Consider the following 12,420-nt stretch of genomic DNA (forward strand, 5'->3'; position numbering starts at 1 on the left):
CTACCGCACTGCAAGCAAATGACAAGACCCCACTGATTTTGGAGGCAGTGGTAACACTTCAGCTAACAGAGCTAGGTTGAATGGGGAGGTTTAAACCCCTTTTCCAATCCTAGGTGCCCTCATGGGGAAGCAGATCACTCCTTCCCCAGTCATCAGATTGAAAATCATATTTTGAAATGTATTTATCGGCATTTATTTTATCAAAAACATATAATTTGATAACATATAAGAAATACAGTAGAGAGAACTGAACGAAAAGCAAACCTATGGAAAAGGTACAAATTCAGGCTGCCACATTCACAGTCCCTGGGAAGAATAATTATTGGGATTGGAGGCTTGTGACCTGTCCTTTTTAAAGCTTTGTTCTGTCTTTAGGTATCAGGATGTTCTCCTTGGGGATCCTATATTCTCCCTTGAAGCCAAAGAGCTACTAATAATTCCAAACAGTGGCATATTTCACTGTGAGACATCTGAACATTGGCTGTCATCATTTGTATATAATGCCCCTCCCATGCTGACCTGCATGGATCAGCTGAGAAGGAGGGCTGTGTGCTTGTATGTGCCACATGGCAGGTGTGCAGTGGCGACATCCACTTTTGGCCACACCACCTGTTCTAGACAATGGAATGCAATTTTGCAAATTGTAATCTCAGATGACCACTGAAACAAAGACAATTGCAGGTAACGATCCACTTAAGGAACTCAGCTGAGATGCAAAAGAACTCTTCCCCCGCCGTGCCCCATACCTTTGATGGTATTCGCAAAAGATTTCTCCCAAGCATACATTTTAATCAGCTTGATGCATGTTAAAATCTCAGACATTACTCGCACACGCTTATCCGTCTTCAGAATGGCGGCTCTTCGGAATACAGATGTTATCTTAGCTATGAGCATCTACAGCAAATAGGCAAAATGTGAAGAGAGCAAACAATTTAAGAGACAAATACTGATGGGCCTGTTTAAAAAACAAACAAACAAAAAAGCCCTTTCAGTGTTGGGGAAGGTCCAAGTAGCTCAATGGTAGAGCATACACTTTGCCCTCAGAAGGTGCCTCTCCCCCTACTCATGAAAGTAGCCCGGTAGCACCCCTAAAGGGCAGTGGGATTACGTGGGCAGGGACAAAGATGCAAGAGGGGGGCAGGGGGCACTGGGGGTTTAAACTACTATCAGACTTTGGAAAGCTAGTATAACTGGAACAAGTTCATCAGTTTTGTTGAATCGATTAAACTAAATACAGTGGTACCTCGGGTTACAGACACTTCAGGTTACATATTTTCAGGTTGCACACCGCGCCAAACCCGGAAGTACCGGAACGGGTTACTTCCGGGTTTCGGCGCTCATGCATGCGCAGAACCGCTAAATTGACTTTTGCACATGTGCATAAGTGCCGAATCATGACCCGCGCATGCACAGATGCAGCGCTGCGGGTTGCAAACACTGCGGGTTGCAAACTTGCCTCCCTCACAGATCATGTTCGCTACCCGAGGTTCCACAGTGGTATTAACTGGATTTTGAATAAATGTGCAATTGATTGTTACTGTTATGAACTTTATTGTGCCATTGTCTTTCTTAGTGTGCCATGCTAACCACTATTCTGAATAATGTTTTTCGTAGGGCTGAGTAGGGCGTACAGAGGAATGGGTTTATGGAACCAAGGGGGCTACGGACTGAAAAAAAAAAATGGGAACCTCTGGCTTAGAGAACACATCAGTCAGAAAATTCTTGTTCAACTTCCTAACCCTCAAGGAGAACATGATAGATGCAGGAAATGCCTAACTTCGCCCGGGTACTAATAAGTTCTGTGTCATCCAGTGAATAGACTATGGGCCCTTCCAAACAAGATGCATTCAGGGCTCGTGATGATATGGGGACCATTACACACGATCTTGCTTTCAGCCCTGTTTGTGCCTGAAAAAGTTTTGAGAAGGACATACCGCTTCATATCCACTCCTGTAGCTTCCTGCTGAAATCCTGTGACATTTCATACTGCTAATGTTCCAGGTTGTGCTGTACGAATGTTGTACTATAGCACAAGGGTGATGCCCCAGGCAGCAGTAACGTGATAATATTGGGGAAGCATCACAGAACAACTAATAAAGGGGAGTGGTGTGCGGACGCCCAGGGATAAATCTACCACTATTATTGCATCAGGGGCCATATTGACACACTAGGCATTTAAAGCACCACTTTAAATGGCCGTGGCTTATCCTAAAGGATTCTGGGAGCTGTCATTTGTTAAGGGTGCTGAGAGTTGTTAGGAGACCCCTCTACTCCCCTCCCAGAGCTGCTGTTCCCAGATTGGTTTAACTATGCATCCTCTTCTCAGGGAACTCTGGGAAATGGTGACTCTAAGAGGGGAAGAGAGGAGTTCTCCTAACAACTCTCAGCACCCGCAACAAACTTCAGCTCCCAGGATTCTTTGGAGGAAGTCATGACTGTTTAAAGCAGGACTAGAGTGCTTTAAATGTATGGTGTGAATGAGGCCAATGACATGTTGCACAATATACCCACCAAAAATGCCCACCCATCTAGAGGTTCTCTAGGGACCTTTTTTCTAAAACAGTTATTGACAAAAACTTACTTCGCCAAACCTTTATAAGGCATTACAAATATAGGCCATCCTAAAACATTCATATATAAAATTTTCAAATATATACAGATAAACAGCTATGTAAAAAAATATGTAATAACGAGGATTTTCATTGGAGTTTTTTCCCACTAAATAATGCCATGATTATGTAGGAAATGACTGTGTTACCTGTACAGGTATGAATATAATATAAAGAAGCAGCCCTAGGAGTGCCGTGGGACCAAGGATGATGCAGGAATAGATTGTGCCGATGGTCATCAGCAGAGGTACAGCAAGTGGCAGGGGACAAACTAAAGCAGCATCAAATATTCGATAGCCGTCATTGCTTAGCAAATTGATCATCTGAAAGATACAAAGGAACCAAGAGTGATGCTGTGACCAACTAGTCAGAATGAGGGAGAAATTCAGTTTGGTTTACATTTAAAGATGAACCTACTAAATTTGTACTTTCTTAAACAATGTGTGAGCCATCCTTGAAGTTTCCACTTTTCTGAATTTTGCAATGCAGTTCTCCTGTACGTGTAATGTGTAACAAAATGCATATACTAGAGTGATGTGCACAGACATCTCACATTAATAAAAATAAAAATATACAAAAAATACATTATCTTGAGGAAATGGCGTGCAAAAATGTGTGCTATTAGTTTAAACTGCTTACATCTGTTAAGATAAATTTGCACTAATATGTCAAATTTTCATGAGGGCGTTAAAAAAATTAGAAGAGTGTTGTGGAAATGCAGACTGGAAAAATGAGAAACTCAGAGAATCAAAGTCGACAGGTTTGTCTGTCTCTAGTCAGAAGTGATCTTGTAATCAAAGGTTTTCAATTCATTGTCAAGGCATGTATAACACACGAATCGGCTGATGTGTAACCACCTGGTTTATAATGCCAGCCTCCTGTTCTGGATCTTCCTGAAGGCCTACCTAGTCCAGCATTCTGCTGCCCAGCAGAACTAAACAGAAGTCTGCAAGTAGCACAGGAGGGCAATGGCCCTCTCCTACTGTTTTCCCCCATCAATTGCTGACTCTAGACCTGGAGGAAGCATCTGGCCATCATGACTTGCAGTCATTCATAGGCTTATCCAGTGACAGGGGCGCCAACTTGGGCCCCAGGCTATACTGTATTGGCCCGAATATTAGCTGCATCCCTCATTGTAACCTACCTCGTGGGGTTGTTGTGAGGATTCAAAAAATGGGAAGAAAATAACCATGTGCACCACCTTCAGCTCCTTGGAGGAAAGGTGAGCTACAGAAAAAATATAGCCAACTTACTTCGCTGACAGAGATGCGTGCCAAAGTCTTAAATGACAGCAGCTTCTCAAATGTCAGGGTCGACACGGCAACTTTTAATCGGATAGCAGTGCGGTAGTTGATGGCCCAAGCCATTGACCAGAAGAAGACTTTGGAAAACTCTGTGATGAAAAGGGCTATGCAGAGGCCAATCCCATGGATGACGTCCCAGGAGTCGTCTTCACTGTGCGCCAGGATGTTGTGGATGATCACTGTCTGCAAAAGAGTTTCTCAGTTACTTTTCAGGGTGGGGAGATAATCTGCCACATGGAAGGTATGCTGGCTGAGGATGATGGGAGAAGCAGTTCAAACACATCTGGAGAGAGCCAGGTTGGCGAATGCCACCCGACAATCCCCCCACCCACCTTCGAAAGACACATTTCAACCGTGTTTATAAATTGTATTTCCATGCTACTCACCGGGCCCAAAGCACCAATAATAACTGAAATGATGTTAGCCGATATGTCTACCAGAATCCGGGTCCTTTGAAATTTAAACACCACTCTGCGTAAGGAAGCTTTATTGGGACCGACTTTGGCCAGCTCTTCTTCCCAAAGGTGTTGCAATCTGTCAAAGGCAAAGAACCGCACTACACATTTCTTCCACTCGCAAGCTGGTTGGAAGAGACCCACTTCTTATTGCTAGTTACAAAGTCAGTGCTGAACAGATGACCTTTGCAATTCTGTGGGAGAAATTCCTTGCAACGAGCCACTCCTAGTCTTCAGTTGGCAACCAACACCACTGGGCAGCTGCTGGGGCCCCAGGGGGCCAGACCCATCAGATCCAGACACCCTACCCTGGGTGCCTGGCTTCCTGGCTGGCTCTCAGACATCACCCTGGTCACCTCTGGGCAGTGGCGTAGAAAGGTCAGGTGGTACCCAGCACAGATTTTTTTTTTTGTCAGCCCCCCATTGAAATTCCCCCTCCCTCCCTCCACCCCTCATCAAAGAAAGCTTTCTCCCCCTTCCTCCCTTGGGTGGTGTCACCAGTTACCTTAATTTAGATAAACATCTCTCTAACAGCCATAGATAGACCTTAATGAAATTTATCTTAATCCTTATTGAAAGCTCTAACTGTGCTAGTTGTCATCATTACATACTGTGGTCAAATAGTTCCACAAGTTAAAATGATTTATAGATGGTGCATTACAACAAGTAAATCAGCAAAGATGTATGGTCAGAATCAGGTACACGTTGGAAATGTAAAGAAACAAAAGGTACATTTTATCATATGCAGTGGACTTGTAGAATAGCTAAGGGATTTGGGGAGATGATACATAATGAGATGAAAAAATATATATTTAAGAGGCCTCTCCCCTCTCCCAAAAAACCCCCAACCCAGAAGCTTTTCTCCTAGGGATAATTGGACCAGATGTACCAAAGAATCAAAGGAATTTGTTTCTGTATGCTCCTACTGCAGTGAGAGTACTAGATGCCCCCAAATGGTGGGTGGATGCAGTACCTATAAAAGAGGGGTGGCGGTGGTTGAAATTTATAGACTATGCTGAATTAGTTAACTTAACTAGTAAAATCAGAGAACAAGATGAGACAACTTTCAAGGAGAATTGGGAAATGTTTGTAGGTTATAATAATATTACAGTATTGTAAAGATAGCGAAAATGAATAGGGGGGAATGTTAAAACTCTAGTAGGTTTGGTGTAAGCTCAGCAGTAAAAGTTATTCTGAGAATAAATTGGAGGAACAAAGGTATAGATTAATTATAATATGCAGCAGCAATAGATAATTTTGAGGAAACTATGAAAGGGAAGTCAATTACTAAGGGAACGTATATTGGAAAATGTTTGACTACAGTAATTGTATTTTATTTTTGGGAAATTTAATTTTAAAAAAGGTCCACAAGTTAGTTACCCTGAGCATGTTAAAAGTGCTGCTGCTAGCTAAAAACAAATTCCACACATTTAATGGGCTTCCAGGTATGCAGGCACACATTTTAAAGTGAAATGCCACTTACAGCTCACCTTCATCTCTCCAAAGTCACATTTACACTGTAAGCTCCTCAGGAGCCGAGACTTTTGCCTTGCTGGTGTTTTTTCTGTGCACATTTGGGGCCGCAATGTCACACCAACAACAATAAAACTTTTTCTGTGTCTGTGTGTATGTCTGTGTGTGTTTGGGGTTGCTGCCAATGTGTGTGTGTGTTTAGCGATTGAGGCAAGAGCCGTGCTGAGGGAGACGCTGCCCCGCAGAAGCGCCGAAGACCCCTGACTGCATTCTTCGCCTCTTCCTCTGTCTTCTTAACCAGCAGGAAGGATAGTGGCACCGGCTTCTGTATTGCCGGGGTGAGGGAGGGAGCGAGGGATGGATGGAGGAGTGTCACCGGGCTGCTTTTCCCTCAGAGAGGCGCCCCTTCCCTCTCGTGCTTCTGAGGGGTGCGGCGTGAGAAGCCGCCCCATGGCCGAAGGTAACGGCTCTGTGCCAGGTGGGGACTTGGCGGAAGGTGAGCACCAGAGAGGCATGTGACGTGCACCCGGGGGCAGGGCAATCAGCCCATGGGCCGATAACAGCACGGTGGTGCGATCCTCTCGACGAGGGGGGGGGGTGTGATCGCGGCATGGCAGTGCGATCCTCCCAGTGGGGAGCCAATTGTAGCTAAGAACTGCTTATTACACTCAAGTTCTCGAGAGCAGAGATGAGCGTGAGGACATGCAAATGATCGTTCCCTCACACAGAAAAAGCTCTTACATTTACAGTGGTACCTCTGGTTGTGAACGGGATCTGTTCCAGAGGCCCGTTCGCAACATGAAAAGAGCGCAACCTGCAGCAGTGCGTCTGTGCATGCATGGGTTGCGATTTGGTGCTTCTGCATATGCGTGTGGCGTCATTTTGCATTTCCGCACATGCGCGAGTGGCGAAACCCAGAAGGAACCCTTTCCAGTACTTCCGGGTCACTGCAGGACGTAACCTGAAAGAACGTAACGTGAAGCAAACGTAACGTGAGGTATGACTGTACTGGTGTGTCAAAACCCTGCTACCTTTTAGTGTTTGGTTCTGAGCTATCAAGGGGAGAGAGAGGAGGCAGGGAGTCCATGCTGAGTTTGTGCTTGAATCCTCGGAGCATGAGGTACGAGAGCCAAGAAAATGTCGCAAATGAGAGCAGCCCCGCGTTGTCTATTGGATTCACAGCTGACCTGCCCGGGAGAGGGGAGAGAGTAAAATAAAACAAAATCTATTGCATTGCTAGCAAGCTGCCTTCTGCTGCATCAAGCAGTTTGTCCATCCAAGCTCACAAACTCTCATGGGTTTTCTCCTAACATCTGAGTGGTTCGCAAATTTTCCAGGGTCACAGCCCCTTGCTTCCATAAACTTAGTGCCCTCTACTCTATGAACTGCATCATTCAGAACAGTAACAATTGCACATTTATTCAAAATCCATTTAAAACTAATCAGTTAAATTAATTTGACAAAGTTGATGAAGTTGATCTAGTGATACCAGAAACTTCATTATTTATATATATATATATATATATATATATATATATATATATATATGTCAGGGGTTCAGGAGCAGAGACACAGGAGAAGGAGCAAATGGAGAGTGAGGAGGAGGAATACGAGGGGGGTGTAGGCAGTGACAGTGGTCAGAGAGATTCCACGAGTCTCTCCAGCGAATCGGAAGATTCACAGAGAGGAGCGCCGATGGCCAGGGCAAGGGGGGTGCCAAGGGGGAAACCCCAGAAGGAAGGGGCCAGCGGGGACTCCCTGAGCAGCAGTTGGAAATCAGGACCAGCGTCCCCACCAGAGCGTAGTGGGGGGGAGGAGTCCCAGGCATCGGGACCAGTCTTCTCACCACCAGAGGGAGGAGATGAGTCAGGATTGGCCACGCCCCCATCGGAGAGCGGGGAAACGGTCAAGAGGAAAGTCACCGGCTGGGCGCGCGCGCCAAGTTCAAATGTACAGGCAAGCGGCACAGCAAGTAGCCCGGATAGGGAGCCAGGTCCTAAAGCCCGCCGGAAGGAAGGGCAAGACTCAGGGGGGTCAGCGTCAGAAGAGTCCAGGAGGGAGGAAACCCCAGGGGGCAGAAGGACCCAGAGGAGGAAGGAACAGCGCAGGAGGTGGAGCCGGGCTAGGATCCTAAACTGGTGCGGAAGGGGCAGTGACTCAGAGGGGACTTCGCCGATCTAGAGTCTAGACGTAGGGTTGCACGCTCTGGCTTTAAAATGGAAATTATACTTCAATAAAGACTTTTGTACATAATATCAGCCTGGCGTTGGTCCTCTGTGAGCTGGGACCTAGAGGCAGCCCTGACAATACGAAAGCATATATATATATATATATATAAAACACATTCTTAACTAATGAAAACATAAAGGTAAAGGAAATTTGAAGCACAAACTATTTTTATATAGCTACATACCAAATATGTACAAACCTTCACCTGACGCACATGTCCCATAACTAATTCATAAGGAAATCAATAGCTATTATCAATAATTGGCTAAATGCAAATAAATGTGGCCAAAGGGAAGAAGCTCTGAAAACGATAAGATTAGTTAAAGTTTCTGCTTTTTAATGCGGGAAGTCACACCCCAATTGAAGGTCCCCAAAAGAATTGGGTGTAATAGTCTGCTCTTCTTATTTGCTATCCTTTCGTTGCTTACGTAGATCATTCCACTGTTCACATGTACGTATATTCTTCTGTCCTGTATGTTTCTCCCCTGTATTTCCATTTGCAAATATGCTTGTTAGCGCAGACCCAGATCATGAAAAACCAAGGGTGGAGAAGGTGTGGCCCTCCAGATGTTGTTGGACTACAATTCCCATCATCCTTGACCATTGGCTGAGGCTGGTGGGAGTTGAAGTGCAAGAAACATATTGAGGGCCACCATCTTCTGCAAATGGCTTTTTTATACATACCCATGTGTTATTTATAATTCATTTATTTCTTGACTTTGGCAGAACTTGGAATGGTATATCTAGAGCGCCAAGCACTGACCAGATCTGGACTTGCTAGCTTCAGGAAGTTTCTGGTTTTATCACAGAAAGAAGGGGTATAAACGTCAATGGAATAAAATAGGACTTCTTTTGTTCAATATCATGGTAACATTGCGTTAAACAGAGAGAGTCATAAACAGAATCTTTTCAAAAGGTCTGTCTCTCATCAATCAGTGTTAAGGAGAGGCCTTAACATTTCAACAGATGGAGTATTTTTGTAGCCCAGCAATTCACAAAAGAAATTCACCTTTCTAAATAAATAAATCAATAAAATAAGGTGCACAGTTTTATGCCGACCCACAAGTTTGGGGTTTGTTTATTTATTTATTTATTTATTTTTGCTGGCCTTTTTCAGCAAAGAACGAGAGGGTGCAAATGCTATTCAAAGCAATCTTTGTTAAGCTGTTTGCATTCCAGTTATGGGAAGGGATGTAGCTCAGTGGTAGTGCATCTGCCTTGCTTGCAGAAACCCCCCGCCCCCGCCTCGGTTCAATCCCCAGCATCTCCAGGTAAGGCCTGAAATCCTGGAGAGTTGCTGCCGGTCTGTGTTGACAGTACTGAGCTTGATGGACTCAATGGTCTGACTCGTTAGGCAGCACCCTAATGCCACACAACTTGCCTTGCTTTCAGGCGGATGGGGATCATGGTTTCCAAACTTGGAGAATATTTCTGGTGGAAGGACTTTTTAGCAGTGACTGTGTTGAACCCGGGACTCAAGGAAGACTCCGACACGTACACCTTGCCCGCTTGCAGATCCCATGGCTCATCGCTTACGGTCAGACTTCTCTTCAAAGTAAAAAGAGAGGAAGAGAGAGAGGGGCTATTACTTTAACGACAAGAAAGAAAAAAGTTGTTCAACAGTGGAACAGGCTGCTTCTGAAGCAGTGGACCATCCATCATTAGGAGGTGACTAAGGTCGATGGCCATAAAGGAGGTTGATCGCTGAAGAATTGATGCTTTTGAATTATGGTGCTCTTGAGAGTCCCATGGAATGCAAGAAGATCAAACCTATCCATTCTGAAGGAAATCAGCCCTGAGTGTTCACTGGAAGGACAGATCCTGAAGCTGAGGCTCCAGTACTTTGGCCACCTCATGAGAAGAGAAGACTCCCTGGAAAAGACCCTGATGTTGGGAAAGATAGAGGGCACAAGGAGAAGGGACAAGAGAGGACGAGGTGGTTGGCCAGTGTTCTCGAAGCCACTAACAGGAATTTGACCAAACTGCGGGAGGCAGTGGAAGACAGGAGTGCCTGGTGTGCTCTGGTCCATGGGGTCACGAAGAGTCACGAAGAGTCGGACACGACTAAACAACAACAACAAGGTCAATGGCCACCTATCAGGGATGGTGTATGTAACACTGGGTTTCCTGTGCCTTCAGGGATCATACCACATGGCCTTCCAACTTTAGCTTTTATTTTTTGAAAACTTAGTTGACTTTCCTATCATTGGAGCAAGAGAGGTCTCTGTTTGCCATTGCTGCGGGGCAAGATACCCACAACTATCAATGCCGAGAGCCCATCTGCAATAAACCATTTTCATTCAGGTGGTAGAAAGAGTAAGGATCCCAAACTGACAGGGCACCATTTACTGGCTCTGCTCGGCTATGATACTTTCCTCCGAAAGAGTGTGGAAGTCAGATGCCCAGGTGTTGACAGACTGGCTGGGGCCACAAGGCTCTCACTGTTGCTTACCTGGAAAGGGAGTGACAAAGGGAGTGAGAAAGCTGTGGGAGATCAACATAGCACAAACATAGTGGTGACCAGGAGCACCAGACTGGCTCAGCTCCTGCATTTGCACTGCACCATCCTCTCCATCGCCTCACCTTGCCCCCTACCAGGAAGAAACAGTTACCCACCTGTTGGGAAGCCAGCATAGCAGCTCCATCCTAACCACCTTACTGCTTCTGCTCTTTGGGATAGTATAATTAGAATCATAGCATCATAGAGTTGGAAGGGACCCAAAGCATCATCTAATCCAGGCTTCCTCAACCTCGGCCCTCCAGATGTTTTTGGCCTACAACTCCCATGAACCCTAGCTAGGACCAGTGGTCAGGGATGATGGGAACTGTAGTCTCAAAACATCTGGAGGTCTCCTTCTCATATCTTCTCAAAAAAAAATCTGCTTCTTGTGTATCTGTCAATCTGAATCTTTTATCTTTATAATAGAAGGTAATTCCTTCGGGGAACTCCCATCTATATTGTATATTGTTTCTCTGTAAGCTTGCTCCATCTTTCATGTGACAGCCATTTCAGATAGTTGAATCCCGGGGCTGAAGGACCATCCATGGCCCCCTGTGTGTGGCCCTTCAGATGCCATTTTCACAAAGGGGGTGGAGCTTAGGAGAGGTGGACTGGAGGTAGTGCGTAGCTGAAGTATGGAACTCGCTCTGACAGCAGGTAGTGACCAATTCATGAAGGAGAGGGCTATCCATGGCTACCAGCCATGATGGCTATTGCTCTGCCTCCATGTTGTGCTGAAAACCACAAGAGGGGAGAGGGCTCTTGTGCTCAGGTCCTGCTTGTGGGTTCCTCAAAGCCACCTGGTTGGCCACTTTGAGAATAGGATGCTGGACTAGATGGACCATTGGCCTGATCCAGCAGGCTTTTCTTAGGTTCCCAGCAGTCAAACCTCCCCAGTCAATTCTCCCCTGCAAATACCTCCCATCTCTGAACTGATTTTTCCTCCTGGTGGGCTCTGAAATAAAAGTGTGTCCATTCAGGAGAAACTATACAATTATTTGGAGGGACTTGAAACAGAAAACTATTGGGCAGGCTACTCTCTGCTTAAGCCACCCTCCTGCAAATGTTTCACAAAGCGGGGAACCCCATTTCCCACCCTTGTAATCTCTAGCTTTGCCCTTGGATATGGTGGGTTCAGCACTTATCTCTTTTCTTGCCCTGCCATCTTCTCTTCAAGGTGACTTTTCTTGGTGCTCTAATATGGCTTTCCCTCCGTCCCTCTTCTCACTTGCTTGCCATGTTAGTTCGCTTCCATCTGGAAGGAAGCTTTTGTCTCGGTCATTCTGCTCAGACCAGCTCCTCCCTTTCCAACTGCCCTGCTCAACGGTCACTCTGAACCTGCACGGAACATTCCGACATCCATGCAAAGTTCCTTCTGCAGTGCTGATTCCTGTTAAAGAAATACCAACCCAAACATTCTGTCTGGGGGGTGGGGTAGATGAAAAGTCAGAAATGTCTACTGAGATGCTCTGTGTTAGTCTAACATAAGAACCACTGGCTGGATCAGGCCAAGAGCCCATCTAGTCCAGCATCCTGTTGTCACAGTGGCCAACCAAGTGCCTGGGGAAACCCAAAAGCAAGACCTGAGCCCTCTCCCCTCCTGTGGTTTTCAGCAACGGATATTCAGAATCATTGTTGCCTCTCACCAGAGAGGCAGAGCATCGTCATCATGGTTAGCAGCCATCTATAACCCTCCCCTCTGTGAATTTGACTAACCCTCTTTTAGCCTTTTCAACACTGGCTCTGGCCTGGTGGAACACTCTGTCTCATGAGACCAGGGCCCTGCAGGATCTGATTTCTTTCCTGTAAGACAGAGTTGTTCAGCCTGGCTTTTGGCTTGGAATTAACTT

At 45.7% G+C, this 12,420-nt stretch overlaps 1 protein-coding gene across 4 annotated transcripts in view; it reads right to left on the reverse strand.

Annotated features, from left to right (window-relative positions):
• LOC309346424 (ATP-binding cassette sub-family C member 12-like) overlaps positions 1-9,795 on the reverse strand; it is a 56,987-nt gene extending 47,192 nt beyond the window's left edge. For 2 of the 4 annotated variants that reach the window (XR_014158632.1, XR_014158633.1), the window contains exons 1-6: positions 9,452-9,795; positions 6,873-7,028; positions 4,300-4,447; positions 3,863-4,096; positions 2,759-2,932; positions 747-894 (exon numbers count right to left, since the gene is read on the reverse strand). Coding sequence is in view for 2 of the 4 variants with exons in the window: in XM_081870157.1 (XP_081726283.1) it covers positions 747-894; positions 2,759-2,932; positions 3,863-4,096; positions 4,300-4,447; positions 6,873-7,028; positions 9,452-9,477 (886 nt within the window). In the remaining 2 variants the exon portion in view is untranslated. The remainder of the gene's footprint in view (positions 1-746; positions 895-2,758; positions 2,933-3,862; positions 4,097-4,299; positions 4,448-6,872; positions 7,029-9,451) is intronic. The other 2 variants (XM_081870157.1, XM_081870156.1) reach the window with 2 other exon arrangements.
• Between the last annotated feature and the right edge of the window lie 2,625 nt (positions 9,796-12,420).

Source organism: Podarcis erhardii (assembly GCF_964252035.2).
Source record: "Podarcis erhardii genome assembly, chromosome: 7".
NCBI lineage: Eukaryota > Metazoa > Chordata > Lepidosauria > Squamata > Lacertidae > Podarcis > Podarcis erhardii.